The following is a 27,427-nucleotide window of genomic DNA, read 5'->3' as shown; positions in this document are numbered from 1 at the left end:
TTTTTTTTTTCTCAGCAAAAAGTGAAAAGAAAGTGAAGTCGCTCAGTCGTGTTTGACCCCATGGACTGTAGCCTACCAGGGACAGTGTCGGTGTGTCTATGTATCACTCATGGTGTGTGTGTGTGTGTGTGTGTGTGTGTGTGTGTGTGTGTGTGTTGGAGGAGGGGGATGGCTGTGACAGGGACTGTTTCTGTGTGTCTGGGTGGGTGGGGATGCATTTGCAAAGTTTACACCTTTCCTCTGACTTAAACCCTACCACCAGGTTGTGTGTTACAGGCCTGTTGGAGGGCAATTCCAGCCTGATCAGTGGTTAAGAGAACCTCAGGAGGTGAGTTACTGCTCCTCCTCCATGCGCTGGGTCCCTCTGGGGCCCAGCCTGGCATGCCTCTGCCTGCCTTTTGTCTCTGCCAGGTTCTCCTTCTCACCATCTCCACCCCCCACCCCCAATCAGTCTCACTATCTGCCCCGCCATAGGCAAGAGGTCAGCCAGTCTGAAGCAACCAACCGTCTCTGGTCTGAGGACAGGCCCCTTCCTGGCACAGTTCACCATCGGAGAGGACAGGTGAGCTCTGAATCGCCCTCCCAGGGCCCCACTGGCCCCTGCTTCAGTGGTCTGGTGGGAAGCCCTCTCTCCAGGCCACACCTCCCCACTGAGGATGGGCCATGGTCATTGTTTAGCTCCTCCACTCCCTCACTGAGTGACCTTGGGCAACTCACCTAACCTCTCTGTGACTGTTTCCGCCCTCTGAAAAACAAGACAATAACACCTACTCACAGGATTGCCGGGAGCACTGAATGGGAAAACAGTGTTTCCCAAACTTCAGTCATTCAACTTCCAGTCACAACTTTTACCACATCTGCCCATCACCTGCTCTATTCTTTACTTGGTGCTTGTCACTAAATCAACTCTAAATCGTCTCACTTTGTAAAAATTATACTTTGCTAAAGAACACAGAGCCCATGCAATATATTAATAAATGCAGCCTCTCTTGTTCCTTCGATCCATTTTAAAAACTCCTATCTCCAATCCTTCAATTATTGGTCAGCTTTTGAGCTAGCTATACTCTTCTCTAATATTCACTGCCAGAAATGCTCCACTACCCTTTAAAGTTTTTATTTATTTATTATTTTTGACGGGGCTGGGTTTTGGTTGCTCTGCCTCCTGCCGGTCGGTGGCTTTCTGACAGGGGCTGTTCTCCGGTGCGGTGTGCGGGCTTCTCATTGTGGTGGCTTCTGCTGCAGAGCCCAGGCTCTAGGCGTGTGGTCTTCAGTAGCTGGGGCTCATGGGCTTAGTTGCCCCTCGGCATGTAGGATCTTCCTGAACCAAGGATCCAACCCGTGTCCCCTGCATTGCAAGGCGAATTCTTAACCACCAAACCACCAAGTCCTGTATTGTTCCAATTTTTAATACTACTGAAGTGAGCACAATGTTTATTAATATACAAAGACCCCTGGGGAAGGCACATGTAATGTAGGCTGTTCCAGCATACTTTTAAGAGACCCCAAGGTAACAGATGGCAGCGTCGAGTCCATACCCAAGGCAGGGTGCAGCAACTGTGGGCCATGGGGAAACTTCTCCCTGGGGGAGTTGCCAGCCACCTGGAGAACCAGGACCAGGGCCCTCCCGGCCCCAGGCAGGCAGTCAGAGGGGCGGGGGGACCAGGAGCCATCCCGGGAGCCCCACCTTGAGGCCACTGTCAGAGAGCATGCCTCCCACCAGCCGGTGCCTGCGGACCAACTGCCAGGATGTCAGAGACCAGGCAAGGGGACGCGGGCAGAGCTGGCCTTGTTTAAGCTCAGGTCTCCTGAGCTGTGTGGGCAGGCAGGGCCTGACTCCATGAGCTCACAGTGACCTGTCCCAGCGAGGAGTCAAGAGTGCGGGGACTTCAAAAACAAGTCAATTAAGTGGTGCACAGGGCCTGCATATAACAACCCTGTGATTGTGCCCTGCGCCATCAGTTTAGAAAGCATTTCACATGCTTTTCTTGGTACGTCACCCTATGAGGCAGTCAGGACAGCTCCAGGACTGTTACTCCACAGATGCGGAAACTAGGGTTCAGAGAGGCTGAGATGTGTGTGAACTCTCAAGACAGTAAAAAGGGGGAAGGCAATGTGGGATATTTACTGGCACCTCTTATGAGCAGGCACGTTCCCATATCTGACCTCATTGAACCTCCGGGACCGTGCTGGAGGTATGAGCTATAAGCCAAATAAACGAAGTTAAGAATCCTACCCAATAGAAAGATGGTAACGACAACTCTATATGAGAGACAGCAAAAGAGACACAGATACAGAGAACAGACTTTTGAACTCTGTGGGAGAAGGTGAGGGTGGGATGATTTGAGAGAATAGCATTGAAACACGTATATTACCATACGTGAAATAGATGACCAGTCCAAGTATGATGCATGAAACTCAAAGCCAGTGTACTGGGACAACCCAGAGGGATGGGATGGGGAGGGAGGTGGGAGGGGGTTTAGGGACAGAGGGACACATGTACACCCGTGGTTGATTCATATCAGTGTATGGCAAAAACCACCACAATATTGTAAAGTAATTAGCCTCCAATTAAAATAAATAAATAATTTTTTTAAAAAAAGAATCCTACCCAAGATGTGGCAGGTTTGAATTTGTTAATTACAGGCAGCCCCCAACTTTAAGTGTGGTCAAGAGATAGTCTCCCAGTGAAATAGGGCTTTTATGGTATTTAGGTACTCAAGCTAGTCCAAGGAGGGCCAGTTAACCCACAATACTCCAGAATTCTTGAACATGCATAGTGAACACTAGAAAAACATTACTGTAACACCACTAATTGAAACAGAAAAACAATAGCATTTGATTTAAAAAAAATAATTATTCTTTATCTTGAATGTTTGCCTGAAAATCTGAGGCCAGATAGAAGAATGGACATAATTTCCCCTGCCCTATTTTAGAATTTAAAGAAAAAGAAGAAAAAAACAGGACTCAATGGACATGAATCTGAGCAAACTCTGGGAGACTGTGAAGGACAGGGAGGCCTGGCCTGCCGCAGTCCATGGGGTCACAAAGAGTTGGACACGACTGAGCGACTGAACAACATGTGGGAGTGGGGCAGGGGGCAACAGCCGCCCGAGGGGAGCAGGCCGGAGAAAAAAGGACAGAGTCAGCTGACCCAGTAGGGATGTTACGAAAGGAAGAAGCAGGCGCCTGGGAGCTAGCTCCACGGGAAGGGGCCGGCAGGATGGCCAGAGACCCTGAATTTTCTCCTGCTCAAGAGGCTGCTTCCCACGAGAACCAGACATCCGGCCTCCACAGAAATATGACAGAGGATCTGCCAACTGCTGGGGAGCTGGGGATTCAGAGGCCTGAGAACAAAGCGCAAGAGCAGTTCTGTTTTCTAGGGAAGAGGAATGTGTTTCCAATGGGTAGGACCCGAAGTGGATTTAAATCCCTGCCGTCACACACAAAAGTCTGGAAGTAGGGGCAGGTGAGGGGTCGCAGCAGCTGGAAAACCCCTTCCGTCCTGGGAAGTAGAGCCCAAGGCTCTGACTGCTTTCAGCTCTGAGGCTGAGATGATAGGTTCCAATCTTGGAGCCACACTTACCAGCTATGCAACCCAGCAAGTGGGTCACTTGTCTGAGCCTCAACCCCTCCTGAACAGGCAATAAACTTCCCACCCAGGGCCACCTCAGAGAATAAGACCTACAGAACAACTCACACAGAGAGTCAGGCACACAGCGGCAGGGGCGCATACAACATGTAATCAACACAGGTCACCTCGCATCCTGGCTGGCTCCCTCACTTCCTTCCAAGCCCACTTTGAGCCAGGTCATGAGGCTGCAACTCAAGGGTTGTTGTTCAGTTGCTCAGTCGTGTGCGAACTCTTTGCGACCCCATGGACTACAGCATGCTGAGCTTCCCCGTCCTTCACTATCTCCTAGAGTCTGCTCAAACTCATGTCCATTGAGTCAATGATGCCATCCAACCACCTGATCCTCTGGTTGCCCCCTTCTCCTTCTGCCTTCAATCTTTCCCAGCAACTGAAGGGTGGAAGAGGTCTTTCATGATTCAAAGAGGATATAAAGAGATAAGAGGCATGATTCTAATTTGAAATCAGAGTCTGACAGCTGATCAGGCTGTGGAGGCCACCATCTCCCATTCATGGAGCCCTGCAGCAAAGGGGCTTGCAGTAGGCATGCACCCGCTCCCGGGTCAAAGCAGAGCAGCCAAGCCAATGAAAGTGTCTATAGACCCCTAGTTCCCAGTATTCTTAGGTAATGTCAGAGCTGGAAAGAGCCACATATCTGGTTCCACATCCTCACTGAACAGATGAGGAAACAGGCCCAGAGAGGGGAAGGGCTTTTCCCAGTCACACAGCCCAGCAGAGGAAGTGCTGGGCTTAGGAATCAGATGTGCCAAAACCCAGACTGGCAGCCAGAATCCCCTTTGTTAGGAAATACTTGCTCATTTACCACAAGTATCTGATGAATTTGCTTCCAGTCTTTCAAAAATACATCAGCGCTCAATTGCTAAGTCATGTCTGACTCTTTACAACACCATGGACTATAGCCGGCCAGGTTCCTCTGTCCATGGGATTTCCCAGGCAAGAATACAGGAGTGGGTTGCCATTTTCTTCTTCAGGGATCTTCCCAACGCAGGGACTGAACTTGTATCTCCAGCACTGGCAGGCAGGTTCTTTACCACTGAGCCATCAGGAAAGCTCCTTTTAAAAATATGGTCCATGGGAGAAGGGAATGGCAAACCACTTCAGTATTCTTGCCTTGAGAACCCCATGAACAGTATGAAAAGGCAAAGTGACAGGATACTGAAAACGGAACTCCCCAGGTCAGTAGGTGCCCAATATGCTACTGGAGATCAGTGGAGAAATAACTCCAGAAAGAATGAAGGGATGGAGCCAACGCAAAAACAATACCCAGTTGTGGATGGGACTGGTGATAGAAGCAAGGTCCAATGCTGTGAAGAGCAATATTACATAGGAACCTGGAATGTTAGGTCCATGAATCAAGGCACATTGGAAGTGGTCAAACAGGAGATGGCAAGAGTGAATGTCAACATTCTAGGAATCAGCGAACTAAAATGGACTGGAATGGGTGAATTTAACTCAGAAGACCATTATATATACTACTATGGGCAGGAATCCCTTAGAAGAAATGGAGTAACCATCATAGTCAACCAAAGAGTCCAAAATGCAGTACTTGGATGTAATCACAAAAATGACAGAATGATCTCTGTTCGTTTCCAAGGCAAACCATTCAATATCACGGTAATCCAAGCCCATGCCCCAACTAGTAATGCTGAAGAAGCTGAAGCTGAATGGTTCTATGAAGACCTACAAGACCTTTTAGAACTAACACCCAAAAAGATGTCCATTTCATTATAGGGGACTGGAATGCAAAAGTAGGAAGTCAAGAAACACCTGGAATAACAGGAAAATTTGGCCTTGGAGTACGGAAAAGCAGGGCAAAGGCTAATAGAGTTTTGCCAAGAGAACGCACTGGTCATAGCAAACACCCTCTTCCAACAACACAAGAGAAGACTCTACACATGGACATCATCAGATGGTCAACACTGAAATCAGATTGATTATATTCTTTGCAGCCAAAGATGGAGAAGCTCTATACAGTCAGCAAAAACAAGACCGGGAGCTGACTGTGGCTCAGATCATGAACTCTTTATTGCCAAATTCAGACTTAATTTGAGGAAAGTGGGGAAAACCACTAGACCATTCAGGTATGCCCTAAATCAAATCCCTTATGACTATACAGTGGAAGTGAGAAATAGATTTAAGGGACTAAATCTGATAGACAGAGTGCCTGATGAACTATGGATGGAGGTTCGTGACACTGTATAGGAGACAGGGATCAAGACCATACCCATGGAAAAGAAATGCAAAAAGGCAAAATGGTTGTCTGAGGAGGCCTTACGAATAGCTGTGAAAAGAAGAGAAGCGAAAAGCAAAGGAGAAAAGGAAAGATATTCCCATTTGAATGCAGAGTTCGAAAGAATAGCAAGGAGAGATAAGAAAGCCTTCCTCAGCAATCAATGCAAAGAAATAGAGGAAAACAACAGATTCAGAAAGACTAGAGATCTCTTCAAGAAAATTAGAGATACCAAGGAAATATTTCATGCAAAGATGGGTTCGATAAAGGACAGAAATGGTATGGACCTAACAGAAGCAGAAGATACTAAGAAGAGGTGGCAAGAATACACAGAAGAACAGTACAAAAAAGATCTTCATGATCCAGATGATCACGATGGTGTGATCACTCACCTAGAGCCAGGCATCCTGGAATGTGAAGTCAAGTGGGCCTTAGGAAGCATCACTGTGAACAAAGCTAATGGAGGTGACGGAATTCCAGTTGAGCTATTTCAAATCCTGAAAGATGATGCTGTGAAAGTGCTGCACTCAATATGCCAGCAAATTTGGAAAACTCAGCAGTGGCCACAGGACTGGAAAAGGTCAGTTTTCATTCCAATCCCAAAGAAAGGCAATCCCAAAGAATGCTCAAACTACCGCTCAATTGCACTCATCTCACACACTAGTAAAGTAACGCTCAAAATTCTCCAAGCCAGGCTTCAGCAATACATGAACCGTGAGCTTCCAGATGTTCAAGCTGGTTTTAGAAAAGGCAGAGGGTGTCAGGGAATGTTTCACAGTAGGATTCCTGTGTGCTGCTTCCTGTGTCTCTTGAGCCCTCCGTTCCTGATCAGTTCCTGTCAGGACTGTCAGTTCCAAGCCACTCCCAGGACTGAAATCCTAGAGATGGGATGCTTGCGTAGGATTTCCTTCATTAGCTTTTCCATTTGGTGAAAGGGATTTTTTCCACCCTCTTTTGATATGGATTGCCTTTTGGCCTTGTGGCCTCTATTTCTTCTTGTTTCCTTGGTAACTTGTAAAGTCTGGTCTTTTGATCTTCGTCTGAAGAAGCTACCTTGTAATATGGTATATATACTCAGACAGAATTCAATAAAGTACCCTTGTTCCACCAGAAAAAAAAAAAAAAAAGAAAAGGCAGAGGAACCAGAGATCAAATTGCCAACGTCTATTGGATCATCAAAAAAGCAAGAGAGTTCCAGAAAAACATCTATTTCTGCTTTATTGACTATGTCAAAGTCTTTGACTGTGTGGATCACAATAAACTGTGGAAAAGTCTGAAAGAGATGGGAATACCAGACCACCTGACCCACCTCTTGAGAAACCTATATGCAGGTCAGGAAGCAACAGTTAGAACTGGACATGGAACAACAGACTGGCTCCAAATAGGAAAAGGAGTACGTCAAGGTATATTGTCACCCTGCTTATTTAACTTATATGCAGAGTACATCATGAGAAATGCTGGGCTGGAAGAAGTACAAGCTGGAATCAAGACTGCTGGGAGAAATATCAATAACCTCAGATATGCAGATGACACCACCCTTATGGCAGAAAGTGAAGAGGAACTAAAAAGCCTCTTGATGAAAGTGAAAGAGCAGAGTGAAAAAGTTGGCTTAAAGCTCAACATTCAGAAAACTAAGATCATGGCATCTGGTCCCATCACTTCACGGCAAATAGATGGGGAGACAGTGGAAGCAGTGTCAGACTTTATTTTTCTGGGCTCCAAAATCACTGCAGATGTTGACTGCAGCCATGAAATTAAAAGACGCTTACTCCTTGGAAGGAAAGTTATGACCAACCTAGATAGCATATTAAAAAGCAGAGACATTATTTTGCCAACAAAGGTCTATCTAGTCAAGGCTATGGTTTTTCCAGTGGTCAGGTATGGATGTGAGAGTTGGATTGTGAAGAGAGTTGAGTGCCAAAAAATTGATGCTTTTGAACTGTGGTGTTGGAGAAGACTCTTGAGAGACCCTTGGACTGCAAGGAGATCCAAGCAGTCCATCCTAAAGGAGATCAGTCCTCGATGTTCATTGGAAGGACTGATGCTGAAGCTGAAACTCCAATATTCTGGCCACCTCATGCGAAGAGTTGACTCATTGGAAAAGACCCTGATGCTGGGAGGGATTGGGGGCAGTAGGAGAAGGGGACGACAGAGGATGAGATGGCTGGATGGCATCACCGACTCGATGGACATGAGTTTGACTAAGCTCCGGGAATTGGTGATGGACAGGGAGGCCTGGCGTGCTGCGATTCATGGGGTCGCAAAGAGTCTGACACGACTGAGCGACTGAAGTGAACTGAAACATAATTTAAGATTATATTTAAATATAGCATGATATACAATAGTATAATTTTAAATTAAATTATACATGAACGCTTTTTTTAAAGAAACTTAATTTCATTGCCTCCTGGGTATGCTGTGATTATTCAGTGTTTACTGAATGAATGGATGGATTTTTATCTCCACTATCCCAGTCCACGTCTCAGCCTTTTTATCAGCTTCTTCCTGAATGACAGGAATAGGCCCTAAATTGGTGCCCTCCTCTGGATACCCCTTCACCCAGAGCCTTTCCTCCCCATACCCACCCAGTCCTACCATGGCCTCCACAGAAGGGCGCCCAGGGCCAAGGAGGGCAAATGAGGCTGCTCAGAGAAGTCCCCTAATCCTGCTCCTCTCGCCGTCAAGGCTGACCTTGGGACACCCTTTGGACAAGTCGTGGGACAGATCTGGGACCTCCAGACACCCTCTCCCCTGGATCCACCCCTCAACGCCCCCAGCTGCTCCTTCACACTAATGGTGCTCCTCTCACTCAACAGCTGGGTCTGCCTTTGCTTTTTCTCTCCCTTCCCCCTGGTACTGGGACTCGGAAAGACCTTGAGCCCCTGGCGGGACTTCAAGGGAATAATTCAATCATAGACAATTAGGGCGAGGGACTTCCCTGGTGGCCCAGTGGCTACGAATCTGTGCTCCCAGTGCAGGGGAGCAGATCAATCCCAGGTTTGATCTCTGATCAGGGAACTAGTTCCCACGTGCGGCAACTAAGAGTTCCCACATGCCTCGACTAAAGATCTCACATGCTGCAACTAAGACCCGGTACAGCCACATTAATTTTTTAAAAAGAAAAGAAAATTAAGCCTAGTTTGATGGGGGGACCCTTTCATAATGTATACAGATAACAAATCATCATGCCGTATACTTTAAAAGTCTTACAATTTTACTTGTCAATTATGCCCCAATAAGGCATTAAAAGAATATTAAGGCCAGAGCCTGGGAAACTGGCAGGACCTGAGGAGACAGGGGCTCAGCAAGGCCCAGTACTGCTGAAGGCCAGGGAATGAGTGAGTTGTCCACAATGGGGCATACCCCAGGCATAGGGCCTGGGAGATACCCTGACAGGAGGTAAGAGAGAGTCATGGGCAGAGTATCCCTGACTTGGGAGGAGAGTCCGGAGTGTGTCTGACCCCCCAGATCAAGGGTAAAGAGAGCTCAAGAATGAGTGTGTGGCCCACAGAGGAAAGGCAGCTGAAGACAGACGGGCGGCGCCTTTCCTCCCTGAGATGGGCGTCTCCTGGGGAGCACGCCGGGGGGCCTGGCTGTGACCAGAGGCCCTCTGGCTGGAGCTGGTGCTGAGGAGCCTCCTGGTGAGACTGGACGGTGAGCCTGGAAGGGCGTGGACCCTCCACCAAACCCCAGGGCCCAATGCCCGAGACCCCACTGAGCAGGAACAGGGTGGGACGGAAACCAAACAAACTGCTCCTTTAAAGCCACCTGAAATTCATGTTTCAGGAATGTTTGATTTGGGGCTTCTCTTTCCTGCAGCAGGATATTTAAACAAAACAAACCTTTAAAAGCTTCAACTCCAAAGCTCAGAGCACTCTGTGTGCCTCCTGGTCTCCGCTTCAGGAACAAACCTCCTTTACTCTTTGGTCTGGACTGTATCCAAGGCAGATGGAGCCCCTGGATCAAGGCAGAGGCAGCCCACGTCCCTGCCGAGGGTTCACAACCAGACCTCTCAGCCTTCCAGAGGCTTCCTCGCCAGGGGCTCAGAGAGGCTGGCAGTTGGGGGTGCCAGCTAGGAGCAGAAAGGGCCGCATCCCTGCCCCAAACCCAAGTCCGGCTAGTTCTTCCCTAGGGAAGAAACTTGGTGGGGAAGAGAGCAAGCTGAGAAGTCACCCAGGGAACGTGACCCAGGCTGGGTCTGTCTGGGATTGAAAGGGAGGTGGCCCATCCTCAGTCCTGGCCATTTCCAAATGATCCAAACACAGAGCCTGCAGAACTAGCAGAGGAAGCAGAGACAGAGGGCCGGGGGGAGGTGGGGGTTTCTCCTGCCAGGCTCCCCAAGTCCAGGCCTAGCCCTCACAAGGCTCCCTTTACAGTAGTCCCACACCCACGGGGCTGTGGCAGGTGTGAAGAAGTGAAAGTTCCAAGCGCTGGAGGCAGCCAGGCTTCTGCAGATGCAGTGGTTGACAACGAGAGGCCAGTGGCTTCCCTGGGGCCATATCACCAGGAAGCACAGGGCCTGCCTTCCAACCCCGCTCTCCTGCCGTCCCATCCTGGCATCCCACTGCCTGGCCAGGCAAAGAGCAGACAGGAGAGTGTTCTTTCCACGTTGTGTCTGCAGGGGCTGTAGAACAGATACCTAGGGACAACTGGGTAGAAGACTTTCCAGCCCAGATAGCCAAGGGTCCTGCCCAGGGATCGGTACTCCTGTTTGGTGACCTAATGCTCCCCCATTCCCCCAACTGGGGGACAGAGGAGGTTCAGGCAAAGGACCCTAATGGGTCATTGAATAAGCCCTGCCTAGGGCCCAGTCTGCCTCGGGGCTTGTACCCAAACCCAGGACACTCATACCTGGCCACGAAGTCATAGACTCCCAGGAGGGCAGGGCAGGAATAGCCCCAGGGATCCTCCAGAAAGCTCTATCCGTGTAGATAAGGAGAGGGAGGCCTGAGGACTGTCCAGGGTCATGCCCACAGAAGTAACTACAGCATCTTTGCACAAATCATTTTGAGGGTTAAATGAGATAATACAAGCCAAGCACTAAGCCTACAGTTAGCATCAAACTAAGATCATGGCATCTGGTCCCATCACTTCATGGCAAATAGATGGGGAGACAGTGGAAGCAGTGTCAGACTTTATTGTTTTGGGCTCCAAAATCACTGCAGATGGTGACTGCAGCCATGAAATTAAAAGACGCTTACTCCTTGGAAGGAAAGTTATGACCAACCTGGATAGCATATTAAAAAGCAGAGACATTACTTTGCCAACAAAGTTCTGTCTAGTCAAGGCTATGGTTTTTCCAGTGGTCATGTATGGATGTGAGAGTTGGACTGTGAAGAAAGCTGAGCGCCAAAAAATTGATGCTTTTGAACTGTGGTGTTGGGGAAGACTCTTGAGAGTCCCTTGGACTGCAAGGAGATCCAAGCAGTCCATCCTAAAGGAGATCAGTCCTGGGTGTTCATTGGAAGGACTGATGCTGAAGCTGAAACTCCAATACTCTGGCCACCTTATGCGAAGAGCTGACTCACTGGAAAAGACCCTGATGCTGGGAGGGATTGGGGGCAGTAGGAGAAGGGGACGACAGAGGATGAGACGGCTGGATGGCATCACCGACTCGATGGACATGAGTTTGAGTAAACTCCGGGAGTTGGTGATGGACAGGGAGGCCTGGCGTGCTGCGAATCATGGAGTCGCAAAGAATCGGACACAACTGAGCGACTGAACTGAACTGAGCATCAAACTGATAGTTATCACTGTCGTCACTTTTGTGATTTTGCCTGTGGGAGCCAAGTTATTATACCAGACCTCCAGAAGATAAGTGCCCTTCCTGTTTACAGTCCAGGCCTCTGACCCACGGGGAGTGGTGGGAAGCAGGAGACGGGGACCCAGTCTCGCCTGGCCTCTACTTAGCTCTATGATCCCAGTATAAGCCCTGCTGAGCCTCTCTCTGAGTGCCAGTGTCTTGGTTTTCTCTTCACTGAGAAGTCAGCTAGATATTCAGTGTGGGGATATCCCTCCTAGTGTGGGAATCTCCAATTTCAGCAGCAAAACAGTCCCAGAAGCAGCAGAAGCAGCTGGGGGAGCATGTGCCTGGCTCAGAAGAGGAACCGGTCAGAGACAAAGGTGCCCTGTGCAGGCCCTGTCTCTGGCCTGGCCCAGAGTTCTAGAGGTTTCCATACCCAGGCCCAAGGGCTTCCAAGAACCACATATGAAAATTATTACTTGAAAGCCGTCAGACAGTTTACTTTCTGTTCCCAGAAGCAGTCGTCCAAGAAAGGTGGTGAGGGGTGGAGAGAGACAGGCAGAGTCATCGTAGGGAGAGCGTGGAAGACAGTGAAAGGAGGAAGAGGGCAGAGAGAGAGGACACAGAGTGGAAAGGTGAGAAGAGGTGAGGCAAAGACAGACATGGACAGACAGACCGGGAGGCTACAGGAAGAGGGCAGAGCCAGCGGGAGCAGCGGGAGGTGGCTCTGAGCGAGGCCGGGGGAATAGGGTTCAGACGACTACAGCCTTGACTTTCTTCAACCCAAGATACCGCCTGGCCTCGAAATAGATGCAACAAGGTGTTTTCTTAACAGGAAACCCCTCAGCCTGTAGGAGAGCACAGCCGTTGGCGGGTAGGGGTGGGGTGATCTTGCTGCTCCCTTGAACATGCTCAGCCCACACCTCCATTCCCCTGTGGTCCGGGGATACAAACATGCCTTGACTTTCTGTAACACAAGACCACAAACCTCCTCTCCAGACACACTTCTCTTTTGCTGCCTGGCCACCAGGAAACCCACACCCAACGGCAGCCCCAGTATTGGTATCCCCCAGGCCCCAGCAGGTCATAAAGTCCTGCTTCGGGCATTACGGGGATCCTATCGTGGGGACGATCGCTACACTGATTAAGCACCTGCCACGTGCCAGCGTCAGGGTCACGCTCTCCACGTGCACTGCATAATGAATCCTCATAAAGGCACAAGAGAGGCAATGATTCATCCCATTATATGGTGGGCCGTCCAGCTTCAGCGCCCATACCTTAGCCACTACTCTGAACTGAAATAAAATATAACTGCCTAGGAAGCACAGTGTCATGACAATAAATAAGGAGCTTCGGCCCTGCCACTTAGCAGCTGTGTGACCTCGGGGAAATGATTTGTTTGCTCAGTCAGTTCTGGTTTCTTCAACTCCACGGTGAGAATAACAACTCCAGAGGGTTGTTGTGAGGATTAAGGGAGATCATGTGAACCAGCGCGCCCAGGTCCTGGCCCAGTGAGGCTCAGTAAAGGCTTGTTTCCCAGGACAGGTCTGGCAAACCGTCAGCCCAGCCACTTCCCTCCCCTGTGCTCCATGTGCAAGAATTGGAGGAGGATGTGGGCATGGCTGGAGCATCACCTGGGTGCCCAGGAGGCCCAGCCAGCAAGGGGCAAGCTCTCTGGGAGGTATGAGGACTCTGGCTCCCCAATTCCAGGCTTCAGCCACCTTCTCTGCCCTGTTTCTCCCTGCCCTGCCCCACCCTCAGCCACTGGCAGGGCCCCCTTGGGTGGGGCGGGCAGGGCAGGGCGAAGGCAAGGCAGCAGGGTGTCATTATCGCTCCCGGCAGAGCTGGTGTCAGAGTTAAGCCTGCCTTCTTATCCGGTCCCCAGGCCCTGTGCTGACATGTCCTGCTGGCTCTGCAGGGCTGCCCAAGTCCCTCCGAGCAGGAACAGGAGGGGTAGCCCAGGAAACGGAGAACACGTTTGGACACTGAGTCATCCCATCCCTTCTCTCTCTAGTGAAAATGTGTGAAATTGAGGGTGCAGGGGCAGCTGGATGAGGTAACCCCTAAGGGGCTTCCAGCTCTGACGAGTTAGGACTCTGACCACTGTGAGCTCGCCATGATGGTCCTCCCTGCTTACAGACGAGGGCCCTGAGACCAAGCAGAGGAAAGAGGCTCGCTCCCACAGCACACTAGTTGTAGCAGAGCTGAGTGACACTCAGGTCTCCCGACTGCTGGCCCAGGGCTCTTCCCGCCCCACGCGCACCGACCTTCTAGAAGGTCATGGAGGGAAGGGATAAAGATGAAAAGGGGGTGTCTGCTTCCAGGCTCCCCCTCCTTCCTTTTGTTCCAGGAGTGGCCTGGGGACCCCACAGAGGGGCTCCAGACATGTGGGCACCAGACAGCCCTGCAGGGGTGGGGGTCACCCCTTGGTTCCTGTCCAAGGGACGGTAGGGACTGCAGGGCTTCCAGGTTGTGTGTGGAGAGCTGGCCCCGTTTTCGGACCTGATAACACCCCTCCCCATATCGGTCGGCCAAAGACTGCGAGGGGTGTGTCTGGGAGTCACAGGCAGGCTCAACAGAAATGTGGAGAAGGCAGGAAGGCAAGGTGGGCACAGTTCAATGGAAGCCCCCAGCCTGGTAGGAAAGAATTTTGAGGGTGCCCAAGACTTGGGGGAGAGAGTGTAGGGGAGTCAGAGGAAGGGGTGAGCCAGCTCCATGAACACCCCTCCATCCAGGCCTTGGCCCAGGTTCCTGAATCCTCTTCCTCTCTGGTGGAGGCTTGGACCACCCTGAGGACTCCCATTTGGGAGGAGGACTGAGAGCCTCTCCTCACTGCTGGGCAGCCTGGGTGGAGCTGTGTGCTCAGAACACACACAAACAGGCCCCTCACACAGATCTGTGCATCACATACACACCTGGGGTCCGGGGCTCGAAGAGTCTCCCGTCCCCATCCCCACACATGCGACCATGCACTGTGGGCTTCCCAGACAGGGACGGCTGCTTCAGCGTTACTTGTAAACATGGCCCCTGAGGATTTTTGATGTGGCCGCTGAGGGCTTTTACAACAAGGTTAAAACTGGGCTGCCTTTTTGTAAGGTGGTCAGTACCTTGCATGCCTCCCCAGAACCCAAGGTTAATTCTGAGAGCTGAGAAAACAAGGGTGCTTAGGACAGGGGAGACCCTGGGGCCAAGGCAGATGGAGTGAGATAGAACCGGAGTCTCTGCGTTGAACGAGGCTGGCCAGGAGCCCAAGAGCTAGAGCCAGAGGGGTGGGTGGGGCTGGGGCTGGGGCGGAGGAAGAGGGAAGGGCCGCCTCCAAGGGGACCCAGATTAGAGAGAACCGGAGCCAAGTCCTGTATCGTAGGTCACCCACCTCCCCAGGCTGGGCCCCCAGCACACAAACAGGCATGCACACACAAGCGCATACCTTCACGCGTCCCTGGAGTGCTCATCCAACCATTCCCTTGCGCCTTCACCACACCCCCTTCACCGGGATACACGGGTGGTAGGAAGCAGTGTGGTCAGTGCCCATCCTGAGGGTAACAGAGAACCCTCTGACCCCTTTACCTCCCGGGATGAGGCAGGGGGAGGGCCCACTCCTAGCCGGAGGGCCAACCCCAGCCCTCACGGTCGGCTCCAGCGTGCCGGCTGAATCAGGTCCAGCTTGGCGAATTCCCAGGCGACGGGCGCCCCCTGCAGTCAGACTGGGGTGCAGCAGGGCAGAGGCTGGGACTTGGGCGGACACTCCTGCATCACTGCGTTTTCTCTTCCATCATCTTCAGCCTTTTCTGTGGCTGCTATGGTTGCCCCATTTGAAGGATGACAGCAATGTTGAGTGTCTTGCCCAAGGTCGCAGAGCCAGTCAGTGCTGGACCCTCTGGGGGGCTTTGTCCCAGCCCTTCAGAGCCCGCCCCCTTCACACTCCCTCGAACCTAGGACAGACAGTGCAGCAGGCAGCTGTAAAAGGTAGGCAAAGGGTGTTTAATGCGCTTGCGGTCTCAATACTCCCTCCAGGGGAGTGGGCAAGGGCAGGCGGCAGGGCACAGGGTCTTCACGAGAGGCTCAAGAGGTGAGGTTCGGGTGCAGGGACTCCTGGCATCTCCCGGGGCGAAAGGGCAAGAAGTAGACCGAGCCTCGTCTGGGGGGCTCCCGCAGCCGGGGCAGCACTGGGCTGGCGTGGAGCTGAACACAGAGCAGGGGGATGGGGTCTGTCCTCGAGGCCCGCCCCACAGCCCACCCACTGCGGAGCAAGGCACTGCCCAGGCCACCGCCCGCCAACAGGCAGGGCAAAAGGAGGGGGCGGCAGGGTCCCTGGGGGGCTGTGGGTTACCCACCGCCACTTCATCCCTAATGCTCCACTTCCACATGATTCATAGACCCGGTTTCACAGTAAAAGATGCCTTTAAATAATGGAATCCCACATCACCATCCGCCCCCGCAATGGTAAACCACTGGACTAGTCTCAATTCTCATGAAGAGCTGAGGAAACTGAGGCCCAGAAAGGATAAGTGACTGGCCCAAGGCCACCCAGCAAGTGAGCAGTGTGGCCTTTTCCTTTGTGAGTCCAGGGACCCCTGGGCTGTTCTGGAGGTCTGTGATTCTCCTGCCAACACTCTTCAGGCCTAAAATCCCCCTCCCTCCAGCTGACTGCTCCAGCTTCAGGGCCAGCTCAACACCGGGGGGCTTCTCCCCACACCCACAATCTGCAGACACCCTCTCCCAACACACACACGCACACATACACACTCACCTCCTGGAGGACTGCAGCCTCACCACTCCCTGGGGGACCCTTCCCTGGCTTGTCGAGACCCAGAGGTTGGGGCTGGGGGCCAGACCCAGGCCCAGGGAAGGTGGGGGTACTGAGCACCGAGGGGCACGTCGGGAAGCGCGGGGTCTGTAAGGGCACCCAGTCAGACCCCACCACTCTCTGCAGCCAGACAGCTTCGGCCATATACCTGGGGAGCACAAGCCAGATGCAGGTGGTCATGGCCTCCTGGCCTGGTCCCTCTCACTCTGGGGGGCACACAGCCTGGGCCTGGCCCTGCAAGGAGCCGGCGCCTGTCTCTTCCAGGCTGCAGTGCCCCTTCTAACCCCTCTTCTTGGGGCCAGAACCCACAGAGGCAAGGAAGGGGAGGCTTCAGGGGCTCCCACTAGGCCCTAGAGAAAACTCCGAAAGAAGAGGACCAGTGAGCATCAGGCGCCAGGAGCTATGCTAAGGGGCCAGGGGAAACCATCCAGCTTCACCCCACCCCCCCAGCCCCAGGGGCCACCACCAGGCCTCTGCTTTGCCAACTCACTTGGGTCCCAGCGGTGCACAAATTGTTAAATACCAGTTGCTGGCACAGCCGTGGTCAAAGGGGTTGTATCCCTGCAGGTATCGGCACTGGAGGGCATGAGGACAGGAAGAAGAGCTCAGATCCAGAGGACGGGGCAGGCCAACCACACCAGCCCTCTGGATGCTGGTCAGCGAAGCCCAGCCTAGGGCTGGGGCTGTGGCCAGACGCCAAGGACAAAGGAGCCAGAGGGTCAAGTAAAGCGTCCCACAACCCACTGGTGAGTAGCTCTGGCACCACACCCACATTTCCTGCCTGCTCAGGGGTCCTCCCCCATCACCTGTAGCCACTTGCGCAATCTCCTCCCCTTCTGTCTCCCCTGGCCACACACTTCCTTCTAATATCTCCTTCCAGATACACTTTTGGATCTTCCTTTTGCTGCTAAACTGCTCCAAAGACAGTTCCATCCTTGCTCCTTCAACTTCTCTACTTTCCCATCTCTTTTTTTTTTTTTTTCTAAAATTGTGCCTTCACTGAATTTCACTATCTGGAAGGGTGGTTTATTAATCTCGGTTGCTCCGTTTTACAGATGGGGATACTGAGGCACCAGATGGCTAAGTAACACAGCCAAGATCTCCTTGCTGGTATGCTGTGGAACTGTGATTTGAATTTATGTAGTCTGGCTCCAGAGCCCTTGTGATCTAAGCAAGTGGCCCAGCAGAAGGTGGAGGTAGGAACGGAATGAAGTTGAGGTGTGTAAAGAATGCCTGAAATGGGTTCTGGTATTGGGAAAGAGGGCTTCCCAGGTGTCACTAGTGGTAAAGAACCTGCCTGCCAATGCAGGAGATGTAAGAGATTCAGGTTCTATCCCTGGGTCAGGAAGATCCCGTGGAGGAGAAAATGGCAACCCACTCCAGTATTCTTGCCTGGAGAATCCCATGAACAGAGGAGCCTGGCAGGCTACAGTCCATAGTGTCACACATGACTGAAGTGACTTAGCACAGATGCACAATGGGAAAGAGCCCTGTCTGGTGAATCAGGGTGCAGACCACATTTAGGTTTCTTAAGGTTGGAGATCATGGATTGAGACAGCCCCATCTGAGCAGTGGAGGGAGGGCAGGCCTATGGCCTGACTTGGGTTGTAAGAACCACAGGATGTGAGAAGGGAGAATGCTGCCCAGGAGAGGCTGAAATGAGGGACTGAGGCTAGAGAGAGAAGACATGCAGACCACAGGGGGCTGATGAGTAAGGGCTGTGCAGAGGAGTCACACATGCTGAGAACCAAAAATGGGTGGGGTGGAGGGATTAAGTCTTGACTGGAAGGATGGGAAATGGTGGGTATAGAGGTCTCCTCTGTCCTTTCAGCTGCCTCAGTGTCTCCAGCCACTCCCTCAGTGATGCAGCCAACTGCATCAGACTTCCTAAAACAGGCTTTAATAAAAAATTATTGCCATGTGGAAGGAATCCCATGATAAGGGATGTTTACTTGACCACTACAAGTAAACACAATACTGAAAGTCCAAGGTAATGCAGGAAAAGAAAAAGAAATAAAGCCATACATTGTGGAAAGGAAGAAATGAATCATGACATGATTTTCTATGTAAAATCAACAAAAAAGCTATTAGAACTAATAAATGAGTCTAGAAAAATTGTAAGACTCAAGACTAACACACAAAAATCCATTGTATTTTCTTATAGTAATAAATAAATGGAGGGATTTCCCTGTGGTCCAGTGGCTAAGACTCTGTATTCCCAATGCAGGGGGCCCAGGTTCAATTCCTTGTCAGGGAACTAGATCCCACATGCCCAAACTAAGAGTTTGCATGTCGATACTAAAGATCCCATATGCTGCAACTAAGACCCGGTGCAGCTTAATTAATTATTTTAAAATACAAATGAAAATGAAAAATTTTTAATTATAACACAAAAAATGAAATGTTTAGAAAAAGGTCTAACACAATGTAGTCAATATCTATATGCTGAAAATTGACACTAATGAAATAAATCAAAGAAGCCCTAAATAAATGGAGAGATATACCATGTTCATGGATTCAAAAACTCAGTATTATTAAAATGTCAATTTTCAAAACTGATCTATAGGTTCAAACAAAATCCAAATGAAAATCTCAGCAATGCTCTTATAGAAATTGACAAGTTGATTCTAAAATTTATATAAATTTAGGTAAGATAAGTAAGGTAACTAGAATAACCAACAAAACTTTGTAAGAGAACAAAGTTGGAGAACTCATATTGCATGATTTCAAGACAATATAAAGTTGCTAAGCAAGACAGGGTGGTATTGATTAAAAAAAAATCAAGAGTCCAGAAATACATCTTCACCTGTATAGTCCATTGTTTTTGACAGATATTCAAAGGCAACTCAATGAAAGGATAAACTTTTCCAAAAATGGTGCTGAAATAACCCATAAGCAAAAAAAAATAAATCTTGACCAATACCTTGTGTCATATACACAAATTAACCCCAAATGAATCATAGTCCTAAATATAAAACCTAAAACTATAAAATATCAAGAAAAAATATGAGAAAATCTTTGTGACTTTGGGTTAGGCAAAGATTTCTTAGTTACATATCAAAAGCACAATCCATAAAAGAAAAAAATGGCAATGTTCATCAAAACTTAAAACTTCTGATCTTTGGAAGATACTGTTGAGAAAATGAGATGACAGATGTGGAGAAAATATTTTCAAAACACGTATCTGAATCTTGATATAGAAATCTTTAAGTGAAAAGTGAAGTGAGAGTCACTCAGTCATGTCCGATTCTTTGTGACCCCATAGACTATTCAGTCCATGGAATTTTCCAGGCCAGAATACTGGAGTAGGTAACCATTCCCTTCTCCAGGCAATATTCCCAACCCAGGGATCAAACCCAGGTTTCCCACATTGCAGGTGGATTCTTTATCACCTGAGCCATAGAAATCTTAACACTCAAAATTTAAGAAGGCAAACCAACTTTTAATGGTCAAAAGACTGGAAGACTTTTAATCAAAGATATAATGATGGCAGGACTTCCTTGGTGTTCCAGTGGCTAAGACTCCGCATTCCCAATGCAGCGGGCCCTACCAACATTTCACAGACTCATCCCTGGTCAGGGAACTGGATCCCACATGTCACAACCAAGAGTTCAAATGCCGTGCAACTAAAAGATCCCACAAGCCAAAAGGAAGATCAAACGTTGTAAAGTAGTTAGCCTCCAACTAATAAAAATAAATGGAAAAAAAAAAGGAAGATCAAACGTCTCATGAGCTGCAACTAAGACCCAGCAGAGTTACATAAATAAATACTTTTTTTAAAAAAATAAACTGATGACAAATAAGAACATGAAAAGATGTTCAAGATCATTAGTCATTAGGAAAATGCAAATTAAAACCACAATGAGATATCACTACACATTTCTTAGATCGGCTTAATTTTTTTAAAAATGACAATTCCAAATGTTAATGATGCAGAGCAATTGGAATTCCTATACACTGCTTATGGAAAGTGAAGTGGTACAGCCATTTTGGAAGACAGTTTGGCAGTTTCTTATAAAGTTAAACAGTTACTATATGACACAGCAACATCACTCTTAAGTACATATCCCTCCTCCCAAAAAATGAAAACCTGTATCCACATGCCTGTACACCAACATTTATAATGGCCTCATTTCAGTTCAGTTCAGTCGCTCAGTCATGTTCGACTCTCTGGGACCCTATGGACTGCAGCACGCCAGGCTTCCCTGTCCATCACTAACTCCCAGAGTTTACTCAAACTCATGTCCATTGAGTCAGTGATATTCCTCCTGGCAATCTTGATTCCAGCTTGTGCTTCACCCAGCCTGGCACTTCCCATGATGTACTCTGCATATAAGTTAAATAAGGAGGGTGACAATATACCGCCTTGACATACTCCTTTCCTGATTTGGAACCAGTCTGTTGTTCCATGTCCAGTTCTAACTGTTGCTTCTTGACCTGCATACAGATTTCTCAGGAGGCAGGTCACATGGTGTGGTATTCCCATCTCTTTAAGAATTTTCCATAGTTTGTTGTGATCCACACAATCAAAGGCTTTGGCATAATCAATAAAGCAGAAATAGATGTTTTTCTGAAACTCTTGTGCTTTTTCAATGATCCAATAGATGTTGGCAATTTGATCTCTGGTTCCTCTGCCTTTTCTAAATCCAGCTTGAGCATCTGGAAGTTCATGGTTCATGTACCGTTCAAGACTGGTTTGGAGAATTTTGAGCATTACTTTGCTAGCATGTGAGATGAGTGCAATTGTGTGGTAGTTTGAACATTCTTTGGCATTGCCTTTCTTTGGGATTGGAATGAAAACTGACCTTGTCCAGTCCTATGGCCACTGCTGAGTTTTCCAAACTTGCTGGCATATTGAGTGCAGCACTTTCACAGCATCATCTTTTAAGATTTGAAATAGCTCAACTGGAATTCTATCACCTCCACTAGCTTTGTTTGTAGTGATGCTTCCTAAGGCCCACTTGACTTTGCACTCCAGGATGTCTGGCTGTAGGTGAGTGATCACACCATTGTGGTTATCTGGGTCATGAAGATCTTTTTTGTATAGTTCTTCTATGTATTCTTGCCACCTCTTAATATCTTCTGCTTCTGTTACATCCATACCATTTCTGTTCTTTATTGTGCCCATCTTTGCATGAAATGTTCCCTTGGTATCTCTAATTTTCTTGAAGAGATCTCTAATTTTCTTGAAGGGATCTCTAGTCTTTCCCCTTCTATTGTTTTCCTCTATTTCTTTGAGGAAGGCTTTCTTATCTCTCCTTGCTATTCTTTGGAACTCTGCATTCAAATGGGTTTATCTTTCCTTTTCTCCTTGGCCTTTCACTTCTCGTCTTTTCTCAGCTATTTGTAAGGCCTTCTCAGACAACCATTTTGCCTTTTTGCATTTCTTTTTCTTGGGGACGGTCTTGAAACCTGCCTCCTGTACAATGTCACAAACCTCTGTCTTCAGGCACTCTATCAAATCTAATCCCTTGAATCTATTTCTCACTTCCACTGTATAATTGTAAGGGATTTGATTTAGGTCATACCTGAGTGGTCTAGTGGTTTTCCCTACTTTCTTCAATTTCAGTCTGAATTTGGCAATAAGGAATTCATGATCTGAGTCACAGTCAGCTCCCGGTCTTGTTTTTGCTGACTGTATAGAGCTATATATTGTCACCCTGCTTATTTAACTTATATGCAGAGTACATCATGAGAAATGCTGGACTAGATAAAGCACAAGCTGGAATTAAGATGGCTGGAAGAAATATCAATAACCTCAGATATGCAGATGACACCACCCTCATGGCAGAAAAGTGAAGAACTAAAGAGCCTCTTGCTGAAAGTGAAAGAGGAGAGTGAAAAAGTTGGCTTAAAGCTCAACATTCAGAAAACTAAAATCATGGCATCCGGTCCCATCAGTTCATGGCAAATAGGTGGGGAAACAGTGGAAACAGTGGCTGATTTTATTTTGGGGGGCTCCAAAATCACAGCAGATGGTGACTGCAACCATGAAATTAAAAGATGCTTGCTCCTTGGAAGAAAAGTTATGTCCATCCCAGACAGCATATTAAAAAGCAGAGACATTACTTTGCCAACAAAAGTCCATCTAGTCAAAGCTATGGTTTTTCCAGTAGTCATCTATGGATGTGAGAGTTGGACTATAAAGAAAGCTGACTGCCGAAGAACTGATGCTTTGAACTGTGGTGTTGGAGAAGACTCTGGAGAGTCCCTTGGACTGCAAGGAGATCCAACCAGTCCATCCTAAAGGAAATCAGTCCTGAATATTCATTGGAAGGACTGATGCTGAAGCTGAAACTCCAATACTTTGGCCACCTGATGCAAAGAGCTGACTCATTTGAAAAGACCCTGATGCTGGGAAAGATTGAAGGCAGGAGGAGAAGGGGACGACAGATGATGAGATGGGTGGATGGCATCATCAACTCAATGAACATGAGTTTGAGTAATCTCCGGAAGTTAGTGATGGACAGGGAAACCTGGTGCGCTGCAGTCCATTGGGTCACAAAGAGTCGGATACGACTGAGTGACTGAATTGAACTGAATGAAGATAATGGTGACCTCCCTTAAAAGGTCCCATGCATGCACTGCAGCACTGAGTGCCCCCGACCCTGCAGCAGACCCACGCCTCTGCCAGGCACTCCTGGGCACTCATGGGCAAGTCTGGGTCAGTCTCTCGTAGGGTCACTGCTCCTTTCTCCTGGGTCCTGGTGTGCACAAGGTTTTGTTTGTGTCCTCCAAGAGTTTGTTTCCCCAGTCCTGTGTAAGTTCTGGTGGCTCTGTGGTGAGGTTAATAGCAACCTCCTCCAAGAGGGCTTATGCCATACCGAGGTCTACTGCACCCAGAGCCCGAGCCCCTGCCCCTGCGGCAGGCCACTGCTGACCTGCACCTCCGCAGGAGACACTCAAACACAGTTCTGGCTCAGTCTTTGTGAGGTCTCTGGGTCCTGGTGCACACAAGGTTTGTTTGAGCCCTCCAAGGGTCTCTGGAAGGTATGGGGTTTGATTCTAAACGTATTTTGCCCCTCCTACTGTCTTGCTGGGGCTTCTCCTTTGCCCTTGGACATGGGGTATCTTTTTTTTGGTGGGATCCAAAATTCTCCTGTCCTGCCTCATTTGTAATCGCCAAAACCCAAAACAATGCAAATATCCTTCAATTGGTGAAAATGAGTAAACAAACTGTGACACACCTGTATAATGAAATACTACACAGATAAAAAGGAGGAAACTCCTGATATGGGAAACAACCTGGATGAATCTCAAATGGATTACACTGAGTGAATGAAAGCAGACTCAAAAGGCTATGATTACATTTATATGAAATTCTGATAAAGGAAAAACTATTGGGCTAGAAAACAATTCTGTAATTGCCAGAGGCTGCAAGTAGGGAAAGAAATGGACTACAAAAGTCCATGAGGGAATTTGGGGAGTGAGGGGAGGGTGGATGGAGCTATTCTAAATCTTGGTTACGGCAGTGGTTACAGAACTGTATTTTTGTCAAAACTCATACAACTGTGTACTAAAAAGGGTGAATTTTACTGTGTGTAAAGAAAAAAATCCTATCAAGGCTTCCAAGTTTCCATTGCACCAAGATTAAATTATCCACCTGACTTTTTTGCCTTTTAAATCTGGACAATCCCTGGCAGATCACTTGATTGTGCATGTCACACCTGCTGCAATTAGAAGTGTTCCCTCATCCTCCTACCAACATTCCACAGACTTTCAGGCTTCCGTGCTTTTTTGCAATCTTTGCCCCTCACTGCAATGCCTCGCCTTCTGCCGTCCAAAACCGCTAAGTGACATGTCCTACTCAACACCGCGGTCCTCACTGAACTCTCAGGGCTCTGAGTTTGCGCTACACAACGTCGGCAGGCCCCTCTCTCAGCGCGTTCGCTGCTGTCCGGTGAGTTACTCTGATTTCCGGTCCCTTGTTAACACACGCGCAGGATGCAGCCTTACTCGCCTCCACGCCCAAGGCTCAAAATAATGCGCACGCGGCCTAGCGCTCACTAGTGCACCTTCGACGCAAGAAGAGTGACTACCGAGCTCCGGAAGGAGGTGAGATCTGAGCTGAATCTGCGTCTGGAAGGGCTCAAGAGGCACCTTCGAGAGAGCTCAGGCCATCAAAGACCAAGGCGAAGGAGAAAGCGGAAAGTGCGGAAGCCCGGGATGGGTAAGCTGACCACCCACCGCCCGATACCATCATGGCGCCCCGCTCGTCCCCACGTACCTTGCCCTCGTAGGAGCGCTCCGCCGCGCTCACCGACATGGCCTGGATCAGCAGCAACAGGAAGAGGGGCACCAGGAAGCCGGCGGCGGGTACAGCAACCAAGATGCTGCAGAGCAGCTAAGGAGCAGCGCCTCCGGACGGACCTCCTTGGCCCCGCCCCTCACCTAACCCCGCCCACCCGCTCCCTGCTCCCCCGGCCGCCTAGGGCCCGGGCCACCTCTAGCACTCTCCATCCTTGACCCTGCTAGCTCACCCCTTCGCAGTTCCTCCCATCCCCACCCATCTCTCTGACCTTACCTACCCTCACCTCGTCCCAGACCGGTCCTCTCAGGCGGCTTCACCGTCTAACCCTGCTCACCATTAGCTCTGCCCGCCCCGTGACCCCGCCCCTCTGTTGACAGCTCCTCTCCACCCTCACTGTTTGGGCCGTGGGTCCCCACAGCCCAGCGGATACGCGATGGCCTTGTCCATGGAGAAGGACAGGTGGGTCGTGCGCACCAGAAAGATCAGGCAGCTGACCAGCATGGCACCCGAGTAGAGGCATAAGGACAGGACAAGCAGCATGAAGAAGCGGAAGTTGCGGTGACCGATGCAGTTATTGACCCACTTGCAGTGGTGGTCAAAGTCCTAGGCAAGAGGGAGAGGGCTCAGGCCTTGACCCAATCTCTGATCCAGGCTCCATCGCCCCCAAATCTTATGCGTCCCCTCTAAACCACCTGCCCTTGACCTCACAAAGTGGCTTCCATTCCTAGGGAGAATCTGAGCCTCAAAGTCCTTAACCTGCTGGCATTCCCCCAGTTAGAGCACCGCAGGACTCGCAGAGCTGTAGGTCACGTCAAGAGACTTTGGAGACAGGACCTGCCTGGTCTTCTCTGGGATAAATCCTGGTGTAACTTCGGACAGGACATAGGATATCTCTAGGCATCTGTTTTCTCATCCATTGGATGAGCCTAAGAATAACACCCTTGCCCAGCCAGTCTCCCAGGATTGTAAGGACCAGTTAAGACAGCACATTGCTGAACTGTTGCAGACAGTGCACTTGGAACCCAGGAGACCAGGAGACCCTCTGGCCTAGACATTCAGAAGAGGCAGGATGTTCCCCTAGCTGGTCCTGCAGCCTGCTGAGGGCATTTGGGCATCCCGTGTCATTGAGCCCTAGGAAGAACAGCGGTGTCTGACCAGGCCCAGCATAGATGTGGATGCCCCTGTACAGTGTCTGCACCAGTGCAGAAAGGGGCCAGCCTCCCGGAAAAGGTGCAGGCACAGAGGCAGTGACCTGCCTGAGTGATCAAGAGTGGCTGGCAATTACTGCCACCTTTGGTCTTTAGCAGTCCCAGAAGTAGTTTCATGCCCACCACTGGCTCCCGTGTGAGTAGGCCTCCTGGTCCCAGACAGGTGCTGGGAGAGTAGGTGGGCAGGAGAGAGGGGCACTTACCTCCACACAGATGTTGCACCAGGGACAGTGGTAGGTCCGGGGTGGGCGGTGGAAGCAGCACTTTTGGCACCACTGCAGGCGGAAGGCCCTGTGGTTCACCCATATCACATGTACCATCAGGGGGCCCTGTTCATTGGATCCTGGCATGGGAAAAGGATTGAGCAGCAGCCGGAGGCCCTTCCATCAGTCTGCTGCAGCAGAAGGGTGGGGGCGGGCAGCCCCCCGGCATCCCTGGGCTCAGGAAGCATGGGGACCAGGTGGCAGGGGAATCCTTAGTCCCCACTGAACAAGCTGGCCAAGTTTAGAGAGGCTGGCAGTCACAGGGAAAGTGGGTTTCCAGCCTGAGGAGTTCTTTGTGAACTCAGGCCTTCAGTACTGTGACCAACGCTTTACGGAATTTGTGTGGTAGGGAGGAGGAAGAGAAAACTGAGTGGTTGTGAAGAGCTGGCTTCTCTCCCAAGAAACTTCTGCCCTGGCCCTCCCCTCCAAGGAAACTGGAAAACCTCCAAGATTCTGTTTTTTTTTTTTTCACACCTCCATGGCTTGAGAAATGAAGTGGCAGGTGCAGGGCCTGAGCAAATGAGGACGTGGGGTGCAGGAGCCCTGAGGCCCCAGTGGTGGGGGGGTAGGTGGGAGGAGCACTTTAGGGATCACCCCTGCAGGCAGGAGCCCCCGGGGACCAATGTCTCACCTTGATGCAAGATGCCTGGGTCTGAGAAGTTGAGTGAAATGAGACTGAAGAAGGTGAGGATAAAGAGGAGGCCTGTGATGACGGGAAAGGCCCATTCCCCGTTCTGGGCCAGCCACCTGCAACTGAGACAGGAGCAGGACTCAGCCCTGAAGCTCCAATTCACCTAGTCAGCACCCACAGACCATAAACTCTGCTCTAAATATCCAGGCTTGTGACAGATCCATAGAGACTCCACCAGTCACCCTGTATTACCAACCACCTGCAGCTCCCAAATGCAGCAAGCCCTCTCTACCTCTGTACCCTTTGCCTAGAACATCCTGCCTTCCTGACCCCTCTTCTGCACTCCCCCTTCCTCTGTACTATCATTATCTGCTTTCCTTTCTGTTGCTCTGTAAGAAACCTGATAGCTTGTGTGGGAGACTTACGGAAATGCGAAGAAGAGGCCACTGAAAATGACCAGCAGCACCACATTGAAAGCGGCAAATAAGCTTGGGAGGACCCAGGGAAGTGGGGCCTGAAGTGGGGGGTGGGGCTCCTTCATGAGCGGCATGGCATCCTTCAGGAGCGGCATGGCTGGGCCTCCTGGGCCCCCAGGCGAGATGAGAGTCACCAGGCTCCCTTCCCGCTGCTGGCTCCGGGAGCCCC

General features: G+C 49.9%; 2 protein-coding genes across 2 annotated transcripts in view; both read right to left on the bottom strand.

Annotated features, from left to right (window-relative positions):
* Positions 1 to 24,755, bottom strand: part of TFRC (transferrin receptor) — a 137,052-nt gene extending 112,297 nt beyond the window's left edge. Inside the window, exon 1 of the mRNA XM_043873905.1 lies at positions 24,657 to 24,755. The gene's annotated coding sequence lies outside the window, so the exon portion shown is untranslated. The remainder of the gene's footprint in view (positions 1 to 24,656) is intronic.
* Positions 1,104 to 27,427, bottom strand: ZDHHC19 (zinc finger DHHC-type palmitoyltransferase 19). The gene is made up of 9 exons (XM_043873908.1): positions 27,208 to 27,427; positions 26,783 to 26,904; positions 26,092 to 26,231; positions 25,111 to 25,283; positions 24,657 to 24,762; positions 16,920 to 17,005; positions 16,373 to 16,577; positions 15,050 to 15,804; positions 1,104 to 1,345 (listed from the first exon to the last, which is right to left on the bottom strand). Exons 1-8 carry the CDS (start codon positions 27,351 to 27,353, stop codon positions 15,685 to 15,687), a joined length of 1,098 nt encoding a protein of 365 aa, XP_043729843.1. The 5' UTR covers positions 27,354 to 27,427; the 3' UTR covers positions 1,104 to 1,345; positions 15,050 to 15,684.

The sequence above is a fragment of the Cervus elaphus genome, chromosome 19 (assembly GCF_910594005.1).
Source record: "Cervus elaphus chromosome 19, mCerEla1.1, whole genome shotgun sequence".
NCBI classification, from domain to species: domain Eukaryota; kingdom Metazoa; phylum Chordata; class Mammalia; order Artiodactyla; family Cervidae; genus Cervus; species Cervus elaphus.
Note: the sequence above shows the minus strand (reverse complement) of the source record. Positions and strands in the feature narration are given on the sequence as shown.

Excerpts from the sequence above, each read along its gene's own strand:
- ZDHHC19 (XM_043873908.1), bottom strand. The coding sequence starts at position 27,353 with ATGCCGCTCCTGAAGGATGCCATGCCGCTCATGAAGGAGCCCCACCCC. Across the intron at positions 25,284-26,091 it reads GGTGCAACATCTGTGTGGAG|GACTTTGACCACCACTGCAA; the intron begins GTAAGTGCCCCT and ends CCTCTTGCCTAG. Across the intron at positions 17,006-24,656 it reads AGCGCTCCTACGAGGGCAAG|TGCCGATACCTGCAGGGATA; the intron begins GTACGTGGGGAC and ends CATGCCCTCCAG.